This window comes from Elephantulus edwardii, unplaced genomic scaffold (genome assembly GCF_000299155.1).
Source record: "Elephantulus edwardii isolate Elephantulus edwardi_28Jun2011 unplaced genomic scaffold, EleEdw1.0 scaffold00006, whole genome shotgun sequence".
Classification (NCBI taxonomy): domain Eukaryota; kingdom Metazoa; phylum Chordata; class Mammalia; order Macroscelidea; family Macroscelididae; genus Elephantulus; species Elephantulus edwardii.
Genome location: NW_006399756.1, coordinates 9363198 through 9385344, shown reverse-complemented (window position 1 = coordinate 9385344; position 22147 = coordinate 9363198). Strand labels below are relative to the sequence as shown.

The 22147-nt window shown below is 45.3% G+C and overlaps 1 protein-coding gene across 2 annotated transcripts in view; it reads right to left on the bottom strand.

The window, feature by feature from the left end:
• The window catches only part of ATE1 (arginyltransferase 1), a 108573-nt gene that overhangs the window by 37436 nt on the left and 48990 nt on the right, over positions 1–22147 (bottom strand). For both annotated transcript variants that reach the window (XM_006879889.1, XM_006879890.1), the window contains exons 9-10: positions 19957–20138; positions 17908–18007 (exon numbers count right to left, since the gene is read on the bottom strand). In XM_006879889.1, the coding sequence (XP_006879951.1) occupies positions 17908–18007; positions 19957–20138 (282 nt within the window). The remainder of the gene's footprint in view (positions 1–17907; positions 18008–19956; positions 20139–22147) is intronic.

The following is a 22147-nucleotide window of genomic DNA, read 5'->3' as shown; positions in this document are numbered from 1 at the left end:
GCTTTACTTTTTCTGCCTAAAGCTGGAAAAAAAAAATCTTAGTGTTAATAGAAAATTAATACTAAGCTATTAATATTTAGTAAGCAGTCCCTAAGAGCCAAGCACATTAACTGCTTTATACAAACCACCTTATTAATCTTTATAACTACGCTCAATAGTGATTATTATGCCCATTTCACACATAAAGACGCTGAGGCTCAGTAAAGCTGCACATATAATAAGGCACAAAACCAAGATGTGGACTCAGCTTTTTGGTCTTTGGAAATTAGGGAACTCTGTGGTTCCACAGAATAATGGATTAAAACTATCTAAGTACTATACTGTCTTGTGGTTGTTGTGTACCATCGATTTGGAGCCGACCGACAGCAGACCCTCTGGCACATTTTTAGAGGCAGTTAATCGCACAAGCGGAGACTGCCTATTCTCCTGTGTAGCAGTTGTTGGCCTCGATCCACATGCCTTCAGGATTGCAGCGCAGATTCTTGCCACTAGGCTACCAGAGCTCCAAGTCCTATATAGACTTTTTATTCCTTGTTGTGTACCATTGAATAGGATCTGACTGGCACAGGAGGAGATTGCCCCTCCTTCTCCAACGGACCATCTGGTAGCGAACTGTGTGCCTTTGGGATTGCAGCACAGCTTCTTGCAAAGTTCTAGATAGATTTACAAGCTATCTTTCTATATACGGCATTTCACTAAAAGAACATATAAATGTTTCTAAATGGCTACACACAACTGGAATCACAGATCTTAAAAAAGTAATTATGAAAAAGAAAGTGATTCCACCACAGATTAAAGGCTGCAGGGAAGAGGTTATTCAGTCTCAAAGTATGACCCAGCTGCATCACCGACTTAACAGCCAACAGGAAAAAGGAGCTTCACCGTCCAGAACACTGGTAGGTAGATCCACTTCAACCAAGTGGCCTAACGGACATCACCAGGAAGAGAGCAATTAAGGCCGAGTTCCTGCTGCTATGACGCCCCAGAACCATCCAACATCACGGGCAGCACTCCTGCCAGAAAGGTTAACCTGCATGAAATCGTTGTTGCTGTTAGGCCACCACTCAGCCGGCTCTGACTCACAGCATCCGACACAGAGGACAGCAAAACGCGACAGAGAGAGAAGAGCAAAACGCAGCCGAGTCCCGCCATGTCCTCACAACGGCCGCGACGCTGTGATCACAGCTCTGGCCAATGTCAATCCCTCTCCCTTCTGCTGCTGTGACGGGGTGGCTCTTTCTGGATGTGTTCTGAGTGCCCTCCACCCTGAAGAGCTTGTCTTCTGGTACTGAGTCAGACAATGGCCCCTTACTAGTCACCAGGTTTTCACCAACCAATTTTTCAAAAGTACACTGTCAGATTCTTCTTCTCAGTGGAAGGTTGGAAGCTCTGCTGAAACCTGCCCCCCTTGAGTGATCGTGCTGGTATTTGAAATCATGAACAGCTTTCAGTATCAGAGCTATATACAAGCCACCATCATCTGAAAAACGGACAGAGGAGTGACAGTAAATAAAATTACAGAGAGATAATTAAACCAACTCCAATACTGGGATATTCAACTTAAAAAAAAAAAGTCAACGTTATGAGGGCAGGAAAAAAACCACCACCCTCCAAAATCCAATGTAGTTTTCGGGTGCTCTGACGCGCTCCCTGGGAGTCCTGTGTTGCTAACGCAAAGGCAGCCCCCAATGGTGGCTCCAAGCCACTAAACTGCTCCATGGGGAAAAGATGGGCAACCTCCTGCCCTGCAATTTACAGCCTCAGAAAAACACTGGAGGGTCAGCGGTGGTCAGCTCTGATGCAAAGGCAATGTTCTGAGTGTGAGTTTTGAAAATATAGTTCTAGATTAGCACTACAGAAACAAAATTAAATCTACCATGTATTCACGGATTAAGCTCTAATATGAGAGAAAAGAGAAACACATAAATAGTGAACACTGGGAAAAGTAAAATTGGACTATATGAGAATTTTTAACTTGAGAGTAAAAATGAGATATTGTACTTAAATATGAAAAAGTCAGTCTTCTTAGTAAAGCCCTGCTGAGGCACTTATACACTGTGTATGTAACTGTGTACTTAAATACGGCGTCTAAAAATAACTGGTGCAGCAGGAAAATCATGTATGCACACACACAAGCACGCCTGTACACTTCTGGCTGTACAAACGCTGATAAAGTGCATGTGCTGGAGTCCTGGATGACAAGTGCATGCTAGTTCTTCCATTTTCCTATCTGTCAGGAATTTTAAAAATCTGGAGTGAAAATAATTTGAAAAACATTACCCCCATATAGATAGGATAAAACACATAACAACCGTCTCCTCTAAAGAGGACGAGAGGCGGGAAGAGAACTGAAGAGGTCAGTGACACTGTGTGTGCCTGAAAACATGTCTGAACACATTCACCCCTGAAAACTTGTTACGTTACAGCAAATAACAGTAGTTAGCCATTCTTTGTTTAGAGCCAGCCTTTCCCCTTTGAAGATGCATCCGTGTGTGTGTGCGTGCAGTGAAAACTCTATGGAAGGTATACAATCTTCCCCAATTTTCTGAACCTGAACTCTAACACCTACAGCATTCACAATTAATTCAACAATACTTTTTCAGGACTCCTCTTTGAGTCTGTCCAAACCATTCAAGAACATTACAATTAAAATCATGATTTTAATAATCTTTTATCAGTTGGTTTAATGTTGCATTAAAATTCCAGTGTTACGACACTAGTAAATGGGCATCACAAACAGCACCAGGAAACAGGCAGCCCAGTGTTACCATCAGCAGCACCAGGGAAGTGGCACAAAGGGAAGACTGGGATCAACAGGTAAACAGAGCTGGAGGGACCCTTTCAAGGATCCAGCAAGCTGCACAGAGCCCAAGCTGCTAATCCAGGACACAACACTTACGGAAAACACAACAGTAACAAGGGCTCTTAGGCCCCCAGGGGCTGAGGGCCACAGTGGAGAAGATGCATCTGCAGGGGGATTAGGTGACCCTAATTAGGAGTTGAAAGAACAAAGTAGAATGAGGTCAGGGCAAAGGCACTATAGCATTGTAGATGGCTTAAGAGGAAATAAAGCTAGAGGAGGCATCAACAAAAAATGGCAAAGGGCTATTATCTGTTTTCTTATTGTTTGGGGTATTCCTCATTTTTCCTGCCAAACTGTCCTCTCAAGAGAAATAAATGTGAAAAGAGCAGAGCTTTTATTTCCTTTATGGCCAAGGAGCTGACATCACTGAGTTATTCAATTTACCTTATAATCCTCTTGAGAACTTGCAAAACTAAGCTTCTGAATAAAAGTAACCTTTTAGGATTTCAAATGGAAACTAAAATAGCCACGATTAAAGAAACATAAAACTAAACAATTCTGAGATCAGCACTCCTGGCACCTCAAAGGCAGCTGAAACAGAAAAAAGAAAAAAAAACATGTCACGGCCTAAAAAAAATCCCAAAGCCTGTAGGAAGAGACAGACACACCTTTTATCCGTTTATAAAAAAAGAACGGAAGGCAATCAAGTGACCTTTTACAGTCGACATAAAAATAAAACTGGAAATGAACTAGCTAGCTCTTTTTCAAGAATTCAGTATCCTTTGTTATACTACTGTGTACATTTTTGGTCTAATTTTAAATAGCTTTCTATCAGATGGACCTCTGCTCTTGTCGGTGTGCTTCTAAGGGGACAGACACACAATGTGGATGGAATTCTTACACGTGGCAGGAATGTGTAAAAGAATTCATTCTGTGGTAATGTCTCAAAAAGACAAAGAAAGAGGTTTCCATGATGTTACTAGAAACAAGAAGGAAAAAAGGAATGAACCTAAATGCCTACTGAAAGGCCTGATAAGCCGAGGCACATCCTTGTATAACACTCAAGTTATTTAAAGGCTTGTGTATAAAGATGTAAGTGGGTTAACACTCATGATGTAAGTAGGAACAGAAAAGAAAATTGCATGTATCACCCAATAACAACTGTGGAAAAAAATGTAAATAAATACATTGACCAAACCCAAGGAAGAGACGCTGTGACTTGTCAGCCTGTCACTGCACAGACTTGTAAACTGCTGAGACGCTAGAAGTGATGCTCCCAGATTTCCGACACCAGCAGGGGCACCATGGTGGCCAGGTTTTACTGGTGCTTCTAGGCTAAGAGACTAGGAAGGAGGCCTGGCCATCTACAGCTGAACTGAGAACCATGACAGCCTTACCAACAGCAGCGGAGTACTGGCTGACACAGGGCCAAAGAGGAGCCCTTCTGGTGCAACCACTGTGGAAGGCAGTATGGCGCTTTCTCAAAAAGTTGCAAATAGAAATACCATTTGACCCAGCAATTCCACTACTGGGAATATACCCTGAAGAGACCATAACTGCCATCCAAGCAGATATATGCTCACCCATGTTTATTGTGGCTTTGTTCACAATAGCAAGGAGTTGGAAACAACCTAAGTGCCCATCAACAAACGAATGGGTAGAGCTGTGGTATATTCGCACAATGGAATACTATGCTGCATTGAAAAACAAGGAACTCATTCAATATTATTCAAAATGGGTGAGCCTGGAGGACATTATGCTGAGTGAAATATCTCAGTCACAAAAGGACAAATACTGCATGGTGCCCCTGTTGTAAAACAGGACTGACCTCGAGGTTGGGGAGGAGACTGAGAAAGATAGGTTCAATAATGTATACTGCATTGAAACAGATGCGGGAGAAAACTATTTAAAAGGGATATGTGATTAGGTATTTTTGTCATAACAGGAGTACAGAGCGAAGGTTGCATAGTGGAGTGGACCTGGGGGAGGGTTTGTAAAACTATGAAAGAATTTTTCTTTTACTTTTCCAAGAGGGTAGTCTATTGGGGGGGGAGGGTTGGGAAGGGAGAAAAGTGCAATAATGAATGAAGGAATGGAAATCTAAAGTCTCTGCAAATTTTCATTGAAATTAATAATAAATTTAAAAACAACAACAAAAAACTATTAAAAAAAAAAGAGGAGCCCTTAAGGTTGGAAGGCACTTGACATACGACTGTGGAGGAGCTGTCTTTTCAAAGTCACTGCTGCCATGTACCTGCCAAAGGAGCAGATACAGCACAGGGGTGGGGTCGCCTGCTTGTTCTAACACTGAACTCAGGCAATTCTTGGAGTCTTACTGTTCGCCAATGCCTGAAGCTTGGGCTTTTTTCTTGGTCTTATGCTACTTCCTGAAATGCTTGAATTTTGGCCCATCTTTTAGGTAGATGACTTCGGTGTGTTCTTTTCATCTTTTGATGCTTTAACCAACACCCAGTATCTTGCTCATAGAATCTTTCCATTTTGCAATTTAAGGACGGAATCTTTTTTTCCGTTTTTTCAGTTGGAGAAATGCTGACCTTTTGGTTTCCTCATGCTAGGTCTTTGCACATTTATCTTCTTGAACCACCCTTGAAATCTTCTGTTCAGTTCTTTTGTTTGTTCAATTCTTCTCTATATTCTAAAGTGAGTTTCAAGGGGTCTTCTGACATTCAGTTCAATCTTTGTCTTTCAAAGACTTTACTTTTCAAAGACCTTATTTATGTAAAATGTCTCAGGTGTTATCCTACAACTCATCGGACCTTCGGTATTAAGAGTTCATTGTGCCAAGTCTATAGAAGAATTTTCCAAAAGTCTCAAATTGCTAACCTTCTGGTATGTAGTCAGGTACTTAAAATTATGGCACCATCAGAGCGCCCACCACCAATTTTTTAATTTTAAAATTAACGGTAATATAGAAACATGGAGCTGAACTCGCTGGTTTTAAGACCATGGCCATGGCTCAAAATGGCAACATCTTCAAAGCAGAGATAGAGTAATGACAGCAGACATTTCTCTCTAGATCAGAAAACAAGAAAAAAACTGCCTATCAAAACCCCATCCTGGGCTCACCTGCTCTATTAACTGACCCCACAAAGGACACAGAAAAGCCTCTGGGATGAGTTTATGCCATTTCACCTAAAGCTAAGCCTCAGAAACAGCATTTCACCAGACTGTTCTTTCTCAGAGTTTGTATTGAGAAATGCCAAAAGGCTTCTTCACCGTCAGATCTTTCCTCGTGAGCTAAGTGGTTAGTCAGGAGCCAGTGTGACCACGTGGGGCTGCACGGCGGTCCGGGACCTTAAACACAGAAGAGCAGAACCTCCTCACTGCCCACTCCAAAGCTCTACAGAGCGTGCAGCAACAGTCGGTGCAAATCCACAGTGACTCCAGAGGGAATCAAGACACCCAGGAATTCCTCCTCAGCCCTCGGAAAACAATGGAAGGGAATCAAACACTGAAGGAAACGTCATAGATGGTTGTTGTTATGTGCCATCGAGTCGCTTGCAACTCACAGCAACCCTATGTACAACAGCCCTAAACCCTGCTCTATCGTGTGCCAATCTCACTGCCTCTGACACTCCCATCCCAATTACCCCAGTCACTGAATCAATCCACCTCATAGAGGGTCTTCCCCTCCTGCATCGTCCCTCCACCCTCCCAAGCATGATGTCCCTCTCCAAGAACCTCTCCCTCCTTACAACATGTCCAAAGTATGTTGGACAGAGCCTCAGAATCCTTGCCTCCAAGGAGCAGCCTGGTTTAACCCTCTCCAGGATGAATCCGTTTGTTTTCTTGGCAGTCCAGGGTACATTCAATACTCTTCTCCAGCACCACAGCCCAAAGGCGTCAATTCTCATTCTAGACTCCTTAGTCACTGTCCAAACTCTCTGATGCACAAGTGATTGCAAAGACCATGGCCTGTATCAGACATACCTTAGTCTCCAGAGTGAAACCATTGCTCTTCAGTACCCTGGAGAGGTCCCTAAAAGCAGACATTCCCATTGCAATATGTTTTTTTATTTCCTGGCTACTGGTGCCAAAAGTGTTGACCGTGGAGCCAAGCAGACTAAAGTTGTTAGCAATCTCAGTCTCTTCACCATCCATCCTGATGCTGCCAATTGTTCCAGTGGTGAGAATCTTTGTCTTCTTGACATCGAGCTTCAATCCATACTGAAGGCTGCAGTCCTTGACCCTCTATAGCAAGCATTTCAGGTCCTCCTCAGTTTCAGCAAGCAGGGTTGTGTTATCTGCATAATGCAGATTGTTAATAGATCTTCCACCAATCCTGATGCCGCATTTCTCCTCATAGAGCCCGGCCTCTCAGATAATCTGTTCTGCATACAGGTTGAAAAGGTATGGAGATAGGATGCATCCCTGGCGTACGCCTTTCCCAATTTTGAACCATGCAGTGTTTCCTTGCTCTGTTCTTACGACTGCCTCTTGGTCCAAGTATAGGTTTCGCATTAGCACAATCAAGTGTTCTGGGATTCCCATTCTTCTCAGAGTCAGCCACAGTTTGTTATGATCTACACAGTCAAATGCCTTAGCAGAGTCTATTTTTAAAAGATCTCCGTGTACTTGATTTCTACACCTTATAACCTATGATTGATTCTCCCAAAATTCTAATAACTGATTATGATCCCTGGCCCGGCAGGAAGGCCTGGTGGTAATTACACTTGTTTTTCATTGTGAAATTCAGGCAAGGGCACTTGCCTAACTTAAACAAATTACATGTTTCTAATACGCACATTTCAACTCATTACTTCCTCCTTTTAAGAAATTAACAGAAAGAATAAAAATGTTAGCAGGAAATTAGGAAAGAAGAAAGCACACATCTTCCAGTGTTAACATTTTCACTGATGATTCTTCCCCTTCTCTGCTTCATCATAAATTTGTCTGAAAAGTAAGCTCAAAAGTATCCCTGGCCACGCCTGCAATAAAATGTAACAAACCCGCTGGCAAAGTGCTTTTCAGACTGAGTTAACCGTGAAGAAATTATAACTTACCTTGGTCTATAAACTCATTACCTTTCTTTGGCCTCAGTTTTCATAGCTTTTGATGGTCTTTCAGGTACAAAAGTTTAACCTCCTTTATGACAACTCAGATTCTGGCTTTCAGAATTCTCAGGGAAGGAAATTTTCAACCTCAGTAATCTATTTCACCATTAAAAAGCTTAAACGAGATGAAACTAGTTGCTATCAACTTCTTACTCCTAGGGACCCTCTAGGATAGAGCAGAATTGCCTCTCCAGGCTCTGTAAGCTGTAATCTTGACTAAAATAGATCGTCGGGTATTTCTCCCATGAAACAGCTGGAGTGCTTGAACTGCTGACCTTTTTCTTAGGAGCTGAGGGCACAACCACTGCACCACCAGGGATCCTGAGCTGAGAGCATATTCTCTACCAACTGTTGAGTTTTGGAAGAAATGTTTTAAATGTAGCATTTATCTCACTAAAGACTGAAGAAAACCCAGACACAAATACAGGCAATCAACTAGCCTTCTGAACCCTCCTTCACAACCCCAAGGGCAGCACCTGAGATCAGAAGGATAAGACACTCCACTGTATGGAAGAGAGAAAGGCTACGATCAGGAAGAACTGATTCGCTGATTCCAGCTGTAATGAACATCAACTACACCATGGCGTGCCAAACAGCAACAACAGCAAACCCCAAACCCACTGCCGTGGAGCCACGTCCGACTCAAAGCACCCTGCCCCCCAGTCAGATGTACAGGAGGAGACTGCTCATCTCTGTCTCCTGGAGCCACTGGCAGACTTGAACCACCCACCTGTGGGCTAGCTGCCCAACACGCAATGCACTGCACAGGGTGCCTGTGGACTACCTAAAGCCCAAACGAATGTGCCTTGGATGAAAGGAAGTGCGGCCTGATGCTCTTCAGAAGCAGGGGGAGTGAGACTGTCTCATGTCCTCTGGGTGCATGGTCAGGAGGGCCAGAGCCTACACACCTCACCACCGTGACTGGTCAGGCAGGGGGTCAATGCACACCGCAGCTGTACAAGTGGGATCTCACACAGCAGCCCGTGGCAACCATGGACCAAGCCAATGCCATCTAAACAGTAACAGCAGAGAGAGAAATACACACTTTGTGACCCACAATAGAATCAACTCCTATTTAATACTATGTTACCAGCTCTTTATTTCCTTTTTTCTTTTATTCACCCCCTTCCCTAGACCACCCTGCTACCCTTGCTCCAGATTATCTCATACATGTAATGCACACTCACATTTCCCTTCCAGTTCCTCACCTCTTCTGTTCCAGCACAGTGTTCATGATTCATCTACTCTTTGCCCATTCCCTCTCCAAACCCCCCATGTCTGTCCTATTTTATAACAGTGGGGCTACCCAGTATTTATCCTTCTTGACAGATTTTTCACTTTACTTAATGTCCTCAAGGTTCCCCCATGTTGTGTAGTGTTTTACTATTTCATTGTTTTCTAATGCTGTGTAATATTCCATTGTGTGGATATACCACAGGTTTTCTATCCATTTGTTTATTGATGGGCACTTGGGTTGCTTCCATCTCTGCTACTGCGAATAATGCAGCAATAAACATGGGTATCGGTACAGCTGAGTCGTGGCTCTAGTTTCTTTAGGGTATATTTCTAGCAGTGGAATTGCTAGGTCAAATACTAATTTCTATTTCCAACTTTCTGAGAAAGCGCCAGACCACCTTCCATAGTAGTTGTACCATTTTATATTCCCATAAGCAGTGAAGAGTTCTAATCTCTCCACAACCATAACATCATTTGTTGTTTGCTGCTCTGCTGGACTTTGCTATTATTGCTGGGGCGATGTTACCAGCTCTTGCCTGGCCATTCTCCCCTCTGGCACTGCAGAAGCAGGTCTTTACTTGTTCTATCTACACACATGTTCCTCGAGGTAGCTTCCTAAGAGTGGGGCCTCTCAAAAACACCCATTTCCACCCTATGGTGCTTAAGATCTATAGCATGGTGTGGGTCAAACACGGCTGCCTCGGCGAAGCTGTAAGGAGCCTAGCCTCCCATCCTAACGTGTCCTGAGCTGTCAGCGTAAGGACAAGGCACCACACTCGGGTATCAGGACGCGGCCAAGTTTCTTTCTGTGCACACATGGTGGGAAGACAGGTAATTCCTACATGCTAACAGCAGACCTGTCATGGCCCCAGGACTGGAAAAGCAGCCTCTCATTCCCAAGGACTTCAGGGGATTTGCTGCTGTTGCCGCCACTGCTTCTCAAAGATCAAGGTCTGCCAGACATGTCGTACAGAAACATTAACTGCGTCAAAGTTGACCTGAAAGTCACACATAAGAAAAGTTAAGAGTCCCGGGGTTGTGGGCCGTGGATGAGAGCGAGAAGGCGCTCTGGTGCACTGGACACAGGGCAGTTCATTTCAAGTTTGTTTGGAAAACTTCAAATAAATCTTCCTGGCAGTTTCTACGGCAGCAGTCAAATCAACCACAAAAAGTCTGCAGACTCCACTGGCAATTTGGAAACCAGTGAAAGCAGGATTTCCCCACGTCAGCACTGACACTGTGGACCCCAGACCTTTCTGATGAAGACTGGCCTGGGCACCACAGGGCCTTTACCACCACCCCTGGCCTCGATGCACCAGGTTCAGAGAGCCCTCCACCTCCCGCTGTGACAATCTAAAATGTCCAGACATCACCAACAGTCCCCTAGTGGCAGAGAGTGGAGTGGGGACAGCAACCACACTCCTCTCCAGGAACCACTGCTCCAGGGCAGGAATGGGGAGTCAGGGGAAAGGCACTTCCCTGACCTGCTTCAAAGAAACAAACTAGGAGAGGATCAGAGCTGCTGTGGTGTAGAGGACGTTTTTTTCAGAATTATATTGTAAACCAATTATTTTTGATGTCTGAAAAGCAGTTGAAAATAAATACGTAGAATATTTTCAATAACCATTTAGCTACCAAGTCAAACAATTTTCTTATTCTTTTTTAAAAAAGGCAGTACTCTTAATAGAGTTCTCAATTCACAGTGCAAAAATTACTCTTTTAAAATAGATCCTGCAGGAAAGCTAAATGACAGCATTTTGTTTCACACACACTTCCCTCTCACTAGTGACCAGAGATTCATTATTCTCATATTTCCATCCATCTGACCACCCGTCCAAAGATTTATTGAACATTTACCATAAAGTGAGACTGCTCCGAGAAGAAATAATAAATGAGATCAAATTCCAGCTCTCCAGCAGCTTAGAGTCTAATGAGACAGACAGATGGGAAGACAAGAAGTTACAGCACAAGCAATAAATGTTCGCTATCAGCATGGAGCCCTGGTGGCATATCAGGTTCAGTGCTGTGCTGCAACTCTAAAGGCCAGAAGTTCGAACCCATCAGCTGCTCAACAAGAGAAAGACGAGGCAGTCTTGCCTTGTTGAGATTTATACCCTTGGGGACCCGACAAAGGTTCAGCATCCACTCGACAGCAGCTGGTTTGGCACTCACAGGCGTGGAAATAACACGGCAGGCAGAGCTCAGTCTAGGCAGGTCCGCCATGTCTGCAGAGGAGCGGGTCCGAGATGAACCGGAGCCTGGCGGGGAGGGGGGAGGAAGCCCAGCAGAACCGATCTTCCTGTCAAGGAGCCAGTATGTGCTACACAAAGGTGGGGGTCCACACCTGAACCCGAACACTCAGCAGAATGCTGCCAAGTCCTAGGGCTGCTCCAGCATCAGGCACAAGAGAAATTATAATACATGTGTACTTACAGCGCTAACTGGACAAAAACAGTGTGACGTTTAAAGTTAAAATCAGAATTTCCCTCTCAAAGACATTCTGAGTAAAGTCTACAGTCAAGATAGTTAACTAAGGTTAGTATTTAATTACTGGCTATTCTAGGACCATGTGTAGGAGGCCTACTGCTGCAGCGGTTAAAGCTCTGAGCGACTCACGGAAACCCCTAGGGCAGGTTTGTCTCTTAGGGTCAGGTGAGTTGCAATCTACTCCCCAACCACGGGTGGATTTTTTTATTACTCTACTCATCTGGAGAAAATGGGGCTAGTAGAATAAGCTTCTGGCAAAAATATTAGCATATGAATATAAATGCTTCCATTATTTTAATACTTTAAAAACACTTGCCAAGCAAACAATTCGGAGCGACGACTTCCCAGGGCAGTGGAGATCACACGTACAGAAGGACGATGACAAATAGAGAGTGATGACGTCTGGGTCAGGCTGTCAAGTTCACAGCTGTTATAGGGGGAGGTGGGAAGCGCAGCTCATCCATCCTCCAAAACCCACCCGGGGGCTCTAACCCCAAGTCTCTCAGAGCTCCACACAGTCTAAGGAAGACACAGCTAACAGATAGGAGACCAGCAATCTCAACAGGCAAGAAGAATCTACAGAAACCTTGTTTAACAAAGACTCACGGATATAAGGGGGGAAAGTGCTCTTCATTTTCCTCTTGAGCCGTTTTAAGTACAAAGTGCATGTGATGATGACACAGAGAACCACAAAACAGCGCCAAATCTACAAAGCTGAAAAATTTACAATGACCGTTTGACTTGTAATAAGAAGTTGACAGGCCAGTCAGGCGTTGCCATGGAGCTGGAGCAACCCCACAGCGGACCCTCCCGCGGCTGCTCGGAGGCTGTAAATCGCATGGATGGCGATTGTACGTCTTCACCCTGCAGGGTAGGTGATACATTCAAAGCGCGTGTCTTTGGGTTGGCAGCAAAGCTTGTCCACTGGGCCAGTGTCCCCTTCCAGGTGGTGAGGAGAGAATCATTCGTGAAAATGACAACCTCCACTACTGGGATGGGAGTCCCACTCTGTCCTACGCCCTAATCGTCCGTTAGAACCATGCTCAGGCCAGGTCTATGCTCAGCTGACACCTATTTTGGCCCCACTTTCCTGCCGCTCATGCAGCAAGGTCTGTCCTCCCCACGTGAGGCCGGCCCAGGGACAAGACTTCTAGGCACAGCTCATCTGCTTATGAACTTGGAGGGTGTGGGGAAGAGCGTCAAATGCGACAGGGTTTGTCCTATGTAGGAGCAGCCAGGCTTGTTCGTGTCCCCTTAGCCTCAGCATCTTGCTGTTGTTGTTGCTGTGTACCCGAGCTGGAACAGACCCACACGGATTTTCAGAGGCAGTAAACTGTATGGAAGGAGACTGTCTATCCTCCTCCCATGGAGCAGCTGGTGGATTCGAACTGTGTGCCTTAAGGTTGGCAATACAGCTCTTCACTCACTAGGCCACCAGAGCACCCTGCATCTAAGATGTTGTTTTACAGATTCCACAAACCCTGTCTGGTCAATTCCTATTCACAGCAGCCTTTCTACAGGACAGAGGAGAGCGGTCTCTGAAGTTGTCCAAGGTCACCATCTTTATGGAAGCTGCCTGTCTCACTTTTTCCTCGACTGGCTGGTGGCTTTGAAGTAAGTATGTAAACCACCACTGTGCCGTCAGTACTCCTTACCCATGTGTGTCTACAAAGAGCTGGAGACCCGGAGAGCTGTGGATAACACTCTAAAATAAGACAGGCTCCGAGATCAGGGGTGTTATCTGCAGCCTCCGCAGGAGGAAGTGGGGTAGAGAGCAACAGAGATGGTTCCCATCAGGACCTGGTGTGTCAGCTTGATCCGGGAAGGAAGATAACAGATACACAAGGGCCAGGGAAGGAAGAAGGGATGCAAGAGACAGCACTAGGGATGGCAAGGGACGCTCCAGGGCAGAAGGTGTGATGGCCAGAGAACTGAGAGTGCAAAGGACGGATGGACATGGGGTCATGCCGCAGGTCAGGGAGAGGCTCAGACAGTGTTATTTTTCTAAAGCACCTGGGTCGGCTGTGGCTTTTTCCAAAGGCTAGCGATCTTGTGACAGCCACCAAGCTTTCTACTTCACAGTGGTTACAGAGACGAGAAGGATGAGAGAAATAGGACACATGATTAAAAGTACTCTGATTCCGCAGATAACATGGACTTGTTCCAAGCAGCATGCTACGCACCCGAGGCATCTCCAAAAGCTAAAAGCTACACACATCATCTCCTAATCCTGGGAATTTCTACCACTGATGGGGATGTCAGCAGCGTCCAATCCTGCAGCGTCACAAACTGCTCAGCTCGGCTCCGTTCAGGACTTGAGTCTGCAAATCTCAAAGGATGTGTGTGTCTAAGCGCAGAGCAGAGTACGGCCCAATATCCCTAACCCACACCACGCGTCTCAGTCACCAACTGCTGAGTAACCGACCAACCCAGAAGGCAGCAGCTTCAAACAGTCCTTGATTACTGCCCATCATCTAGGAGGTAGCTGGCTCAGCTGAGGTTCTGCTGCCCTGGCCTGGGCTCAGTCGTGTGACCGTGCTCAGCTGGGAGCCTGGCTGGTCAGCGATACCCACAGCAGTCTCTCCCTCAGCATCTCTGGGACTTTCCCGTGACGGCTGATATGCACGACCAAGAAAGCAGCACTGCCAGTGCTCTTGAGGCCGCCCCGGAAGTCCCACACGGCTATTTCAGAGTGTCCTATCACTGGGCAGTGCAAGTTACAAAGCAACACAAATCCAAAGTGGGGAATAATGGTGAGGCTGGCACACAGACGACGATGAAAGAAATCGATGGTGATGCTTGTAGAAGTCATTATTTCAGCATGCCTTACAGAAAACTCATCCAGTAAGAGGGGAACAAAAGTCACTTTTGAGGGGCATGGCTCTCAGACCTGTTATTAAATACTTTAATGTGTTGTACTTTATACAACAAATGTATTCTGTGGTACAAGGTGCAACTTAACATCTCCAGGTCTACTACAGAAAATGCAAACGAAACATTGTGTAGGCCACCAGATCAGGGTCACCTGAACTAAGCACTGGACTGCCTTCTGAAAGGTTGGTGGTTTGAATCTTCCAAGTTCCCAGCAGACAGTTACTTTTGGGGTTTGAGGATGAAAAACTGGAATTCTCCAAATCATAACCTATTCTTTAAATGCTTTCACTATCTTCATACTTTTTACTACACACACCTGAGGACTTGTTTAATAAAGCAGCACTTAGTAGTTACAACAGTAAATCAACACTGGAAACCCCTGGCAGATGCGGGGGTGGGCGGGGGCTCGAGGGGCAGGAGGGGCAGCAGCAGGCTCTCGCCGCAGTGAGCAGCACTGCTCAGCCCCCACGCTCAACATGTCAAGTTACGGAGTCATTTCACTTCCAAAGCTTGTCAATCTCCTGGGACAACACGCTCAGACAGGGCCTGTAACTTGGGCTATGAACATTTTGTATATAAACTTATCAATATTTATTTTACCGGCATTGTTACTGGCAGACACACCTAATACCAGCACAGCTCCGGGAAGACGGGTGGACTGGCTTGTGACTGCTCTGACTCCCGGCTCTGGGCTCTCCTGGAAGCGTGGACCGTAGCGATCAGCTCCACCGGTCAGGGTTTCCTGCTCTGAGTTTTGACTTGATGTCAGTGGATTCTTCAAAGTAAGGCAGGTAAGCTTTCCTGCTTATGGGAGAATGTCCCCTGCCATCCAGTCGGTTCTGGCTCAGGGCTGGAAATCTTCATGGAAGGTGACTGCCCCCTTTCTTCCTGGGAGCAGCTGGTGGACTTGAGATCTTTCAGTTAGAAGCTCAATACACTGAGCACTGATCCAACCACCAGGGCTCCTTTGAGGAAGAATACTCCCACTTCCCCAACTTCTGGATTTTTCAGTCTCTTTTCCTGATTTTGTGATTTATCAAAAATACCAGGAAGAGATCCCTTCCTACATGTAACTCTAGTTTCTTGCTACCTTATTCAAGGGAAGATCAATCTGCTGTTGATGGTGTTTCTATCTGCATTCCGTGATAAAAACAAACCGCTGATCCCAAAAGAATCCAGAGTCAAAGAGAGTCAATGATGGGTTTTCGTTTGCTTCTACATCAAATCTATTTTACAGTTGCAGAAACTGAGCCCAACTGTAGTTAAACAACAGCTCCAAAGTGTTGCACACGCTGTCACCACTTCCTTCGGCTCTCAGAGTACTTACAGGAGTTAAGTGAAGATCCACTGAGCACTCACCGTACCTGTTCCCACACTCTGGGAGTTTAGACCTGGCTGAGAGGTGACCTTTCATGAACACTCATCATACCTGTTCCCACACTCTGACAGGGGACCCCTGTTAAGCTTCCAAGGCTGTAAATCACACAGGAAGAGACTGGCTTCCTCTCGAGGGGCCGCTGGTGTATTCAAACCACCAAAGAGGTGCTGTCCTTGCCTCCTTAACTAGGCCACGAAGACCACTCTCTGTTAACTTACAGGCTGGCTCTTCAGGAGGAGCTCAGCAACACTGGATGAACAAAGGAAGAAGGCCAGAGGCAAACGGGGTGCCGGGGGTGCCAGTCACGCACTGCTGTACAAAGTAATATTCCAAGACATTCAGAGAGATGTAAACTGGATATAATTAAGCCAGATTAAAAACTGTATGGAGGGAATATTATAAAAAACCTCAACCCCAAAAAGAGATACGGGCCAGACTTCCCTTTCCAAGCTGAGCTCTATCTAGAAAGAGGACTAAAGAACATCAAATATTTAGGCTGAACAATACTCAGCAAAGGTGCAAGTTAAAAGTCTCATTAAAAGGAAGGGGTGATGAATGTTCAGCACTTCCACTTACCAGAGAAGAGGAAAAGGCCTAAGTATACAGTGTCTTCAAATTTAGCTTAGACAAGGAAACAGGCACCGAGGGGCACGGAAGAACCTGGAGCGGCCAGTAAAGACTGAGCAACAGTCAACGCCAGCTTCTAAGGCTGCTCCATGCAGACGGCTCACAAGCAAGTGCTACATCCAGGAGGATGATGAGATGCGTGGCCAGTTAGTTCTGTACGTAGCTATTTTATAACATTCCGAGTACCTGGGTCACTACCACCAGCTTATTTAGCTTATTACTGTTGGACACCCACAGGTCAGTTCTTCCTCAGTGGCCCCAAGACAGAACAGAGCAAGACCCCCAGCAGGAATCTTTATGAGAGGGTCTCTGGTGCTTCTTCAGCAGGTGCTGGGTGGGGGTTCAAATCTCCAGCCTTTCTGTTATCAGCCTACTAACAAGTGTGGTTATCACCAGGGCTCTTTAATTGAGAGCTAGGACCATTAAAGATGGTAAGGAGGAGAAAACACTAGTAATAAGAACCAAATCTGCATGTATGATGAAATCCCTTCGGCTTCCATCCATGGGTGGTAAACTGTGACTCTGATCCCATTTACCAACCACTGTACGTTTGCTGGTATGTTTTTAAACACAGAATACCCTCAACCTGCCCCCAGGCTGCAAGTCTGTGAAGTTCACATTTCCATCTCCTGCACTTCAGAGCTGTGTTCTACAAGCTGGGGATGGGTCGGTTGTGGCTCCGATGGTGGCTGAGAATGGAAGGTGTCTGCTCAACCTTTTTACATTTTCTGTAATCTTTGCAATGGGCAGCTTATTCTTAGAATATATTACAGTTTCATTAAAGAAAGCTATAAAATGTAAAACCTGTTTTAAAAGGGAAGTTCTTGCATTAAATCTCAAAATAATATGATGACTAATAAGAGAAGACTTTTTCTAGACAGCTTAAAGGCAATAAAGATATTTATTATTAACCAGTTCATCCCTCCTTCAGAAGTCCAAAGCCTATGCCCTGTGATAAGAAGTTTAAGATTCATTTTTCTCTAATGAAAACTTCACAAACATTTGCAAATACTCTATTACTGGTGATCTCACCGCTTGGTGCAGAAAGCTCCAGGTTTTCAAGACTGGGATGGGTACAAAAGGGGGCAAGGCCAGAAGCCCACAAGGGGAGACATGGGTGGGAGTGAGGAGAAGATTAGGATGCATAATTTCTACGTAGTCATTTCGTTTCTACCAATTAATTTATCAAGCATACTTATTAAAAGCCCATGTCAGGCAACATTCCAGGCAAAGAAGCTGACAAGTAATCAACATACAAGGTGCTTTGAAAAGTGTAAGACACATTTAGAGTAGATGATAATTCTGACCTATGCTGGAAATATACAAACAAGTTAAGCTGAAAGGATAAAGAATTATGAAACATTGAGGCATTGCTTTTCGTCACCAAATTTACAGCACACACATGTGTGAAATAAAATCAACTTTACCTTATATTTCATTTTGGGACACGAGTGGATGTAGAAGCCCATATAGTAATAGCTGAGCTGAGACGTCTTCTCATGGAGTTGCTTAGTAAATGCAATTTCTCTGCCAAAAGGAAAAAACAAACAAAAAAACCAAAAAAAAGGCACATTTAATTTGCCTTCCAAAATTCAAATAACAATAATTTTATGACAGATATTTGGTGAAATTTTATATTACACTATCAAATATTTGAGTCTTACAAACTATTTTAAAAATACTGTAAGATGATTTCTACAAAAGAGGTATCATTACAACTTGACATTACATTGAGCAAATGTATCTAGGTTCCAGCTTTACACTTTGTTAAGCCAAGGAGCTGATCTAAACTTCAAATAGCAGCCAATTACAGGATCTATGGGGTAGGTAACGCCCTTTCCCGTTATTATCCAGTATACCCTGGAGTACTCAACCAATCTGGGCTTCCTAGGTTACAAACAGGACAGCCAATTGGAGAAAACAAAAGGTGAAGAAGATTAAGGAACTCGAATCCGCCAGGTGCTCCGCTGGAGGAGGGGGAATCTCCTCCTATGCCCGTCAGATCTGATTTGACAGTACACATTACAGGTCTCATTTAAAAATACCGTATCATGAATACAGTATAATTTGCTATTGAGACAAACTGCAAATACCAATATGCAGATCTTCTTTATATAGTGGCCAGTGAAACACACATACAAAATCAGGTAGAGATGAAAATTATTTCCTAAATCAAAATGCTAATTATAGAGGGATAGCAACTCTTCCATTTTTATCACTAAGAAAAGGGCACATACACAGTGAATAAAGTATAAAGAACCAGGCAGACTATAAATGTACGGAGGAAAACATGAAAGAACAAAGGGGTGGAGTTATACCCCAAAGTAAATAAAAGTAATTTCCCACGCTCTCTCCCTTTTCTGTCAACACACGCACACACACACACGCACACACACGCGCGCGCGCAGGTAGAAGACCAATAAGCAGATTCCTGGTGAGTAGATTCAGCCCTACGGGACCCCGCAGAAATGCCCCCCACCAGGGCTTCTCAGGCTGCAGTCGTTGAGAGCACAGACTGCCGCAGCTTCCTCCAACCCGTCACATACTGATTACTATCAAGTCAGGACCAGCTCACAGCGGGCCCTCCACTGGATGAGGCTGTAACTGAACAGGAGGAGACAGCGCATCGTTCTGCCCAGGAGTCACTGATGAATCCAAGGTCAGCCTTCAGGTTAGAAGTGCAACTCCATGGGGACTAGGCCACCAGAGCCCCCAGAGAGCCAGCAGGCAGGTGTGAACTGCCAATCACTCACTTCACAGCCGATTAAACAATGAGCAACCAGGGATCCACTAGGAATTGAGAGAGACAAGGATTTTCTGGAAATATTTCTAGTTTTGTCACCATCAGGATGTTGTTGTTGTTAGGTGCCGTCGAGTCATAGATGACTCATAGGGACCCTATGAACGGAAGGCCTGAGCACTGTTCATAGAGTTTCTGGAGGCAAGCTGTTTCGGCAGTGGATGCCACTCCTGCTTCCATCAGGATAATGTGCCTCAACTGTTTGTGCTGTAAGATACACCTTGACCCATACACATAAGCAGTCAGATCTGATGAAGGTCACTGTCAAGTGCACAACAGGGGATCCCAGCCCTGTTATGTCCACTTACAGAACTATTTGTTCAAACAGACTGAGGAATACTGCTTCAATTCACTTACTCTAGTTCACTTGACTGAAAATATCATCTGGTTATGACACAAAAAGAACAAAAATAATTTTTAGGAAAACCCAATTCTGATAGGGGAGATTTTAATGAATAAATATAACACAAATAGCACACAAATGGAGACCATCAAGAGACAGACTGCTCATCAGACACGCGATCTGGTCTCAAGCGGTCCTTCTAAGCACCAGCGTATGCAGAACAATAATCACTATACTACCAAGGAAGATTTCTATTATCTGATGAAATGCCATCAAATGAGGCCTTACCTAAAGTTCCAGAGGCCCCAGTGACACTGTCCAAAGTAGCCTTACCTCAGTGCAGAGTAGACTCCCAGGGACAGGAAGGAGTAATCGGGATCGTAGTACAAATACACAGACGACACGCAGCAGGGGAGGATGTCCACCACCCCCACGGCAATGAGCTTCCCGTCGAGCCAGTACTGCTGGTGGAAGGAGCCGTAGCCGCACTCGGGCCCATTCGGGGGATGCTCGGCCTGTGAAAGGCAGAACCACAAGCATCAGCATCTGAACGGATATCTCTCCACAGGCAGACCGTGGCGACACTGCAGGTCCAGACCAGAGTAAACCAACATCGCAATGAAGTGAATTATGTTTATTAACCTATTATTGTTGGTGTCGGGTAGAATCAAGGTGACCCCGACTCACAGTGACCCCACGCACTCCCGGAGCCTGGGCCACCCTCCCTATCTCTGCCGGGTAGTTCTCGGTGCAGGCCACACGGTCCCCATGCCAGTCCATGTGGGGCAGGGTCTTCTCCTCTTCTGCGGGTGCTCCACCTGTCCAGGCATGGTGTCCTCCTGCAGGGGCTGGTCCTCCCGACAGCACGCTCAGTTGTGAGTGTGCGACGTGAGTGTCACCACCCTCGCCTCTAAGGAGCACCTTGGCTTCACTTCTTCCAGACAGATTCGTTTATTCCTCTGGAAGCCCATGTCATATTTTCAACAGTCTCATCACCAACACTATAATTCAAAGGCATCGACAAGATCTTCCTTCTTCCTTATTTACTGCCCAACCTGAATATGCATACAAAGCAACTGAAAGCACCACGGCTCGAGTTAGCCTAACCTTGGTCTTCAACGGGGCATCTTTGCTCTCCAGCACTCTATCAAGTGTACAGCAGCGTATGAAAAAGTTTGAAATACTGGGGAAATGACCGGGACAGACACGAGATGTGCATACAGCTTGTTACAAAACGCCATCAGTAGTTTCCCCAACAGTGGGCTATCACAAACTTTTAATCTGTTAAAAAAGCAGTATATTCTACGCACAATCAGTCAAGGCCTGCCTGTATACTAAAAATCTTTACAAATTAACTTTCCGTAGTTTCTTTTCCTGAGGGTATTCCCTCTGTTGTCAACACTTTCCTCGGCTAAATTCCACATTAAGTTATTAAACTTTTCTTTGAAGGAACATTGACCCAGCAACAGAATGCGAAGGGAAATCAGCATTTTTAACGCACTTGCTTTCATGGTGGATAATAAAATATACAATATTTTATAGGCTAAGTAACTGTGCAACTGTCTTTCCATCCTACATAGCGGCCAGTAAGAAAACAGCGTGTGAGAGATGGAGGACCCAGAAGGAGAGGAGCTGGGGCAGGAGGGAAAGCTGCCCCTTCTTCTCATCAGGCTGGTTCCAACCAGTTCAAACGCAAACTCAGTACTGCCAGGTTGGAATCGGCTCCTGGCCGGCCCTCTGGCAGGTTTCTGTGAGGCTGTAAATTGCACAGGAAGACACACTTCATCTTTCTCCAGCAGAACCACTGGTGGAATCAAACCAGCAGGGGGAAAAAAAGCCATTTTGGGGTTAGCAGTGCAACTCCCTACAGACTCCACCACCAGAAACCCAACTTCTATAAATCTGGAAGAACTAGAGCAACAGCTGGGTGGGGAAAGTGATGAACTGATGCCCTGCTACGGAGCATCAACAGGGGAGGAAGCGCGTCCTTTCTAGAGACCTAGGTGAAGTAGCGCATGCAGCTGTCAGGCTACCAACCAAAAGATCAGAGGTTCGAATCCATCAGCTGCTTCAAGGAAGAATGACAGTGGTCTCCTCCTGTAAAAACGTTCAGGGTTGGAAAGCTGGTTCAGAGTGGCCTGGAGTTGTCTGGACAACGATAGGCTGGGTTTGGTTTTTCTGGATAGTGACTCAAAGTGGCATCGCTACCCTTGCATGGGGCACATCTATTTCCACCTCGCCTCGAAGTCTCCTGGCAAGAGGTCTGGCTGCTCTGCAGTAGGTAAGCTGCCCTGTGTTCTAGGATGATGACTGCATTTACAACATCACTTCAATCCATACGCTTTCCCTTTCTAATTCACCCCATTTGAAAAATCCAGGTCTGTTCCAACTCTACGTCCTGACTAAATGAGGAAGGACAGAGCTGCGGCCATGGATAAGGCAGGGGATCCCATATACCCTTCCGAGGTGAGAGAGGTCACCCAAGTACAGAGGTTTTCTGGTCTGGCACAAAAAGCTTAGAAGT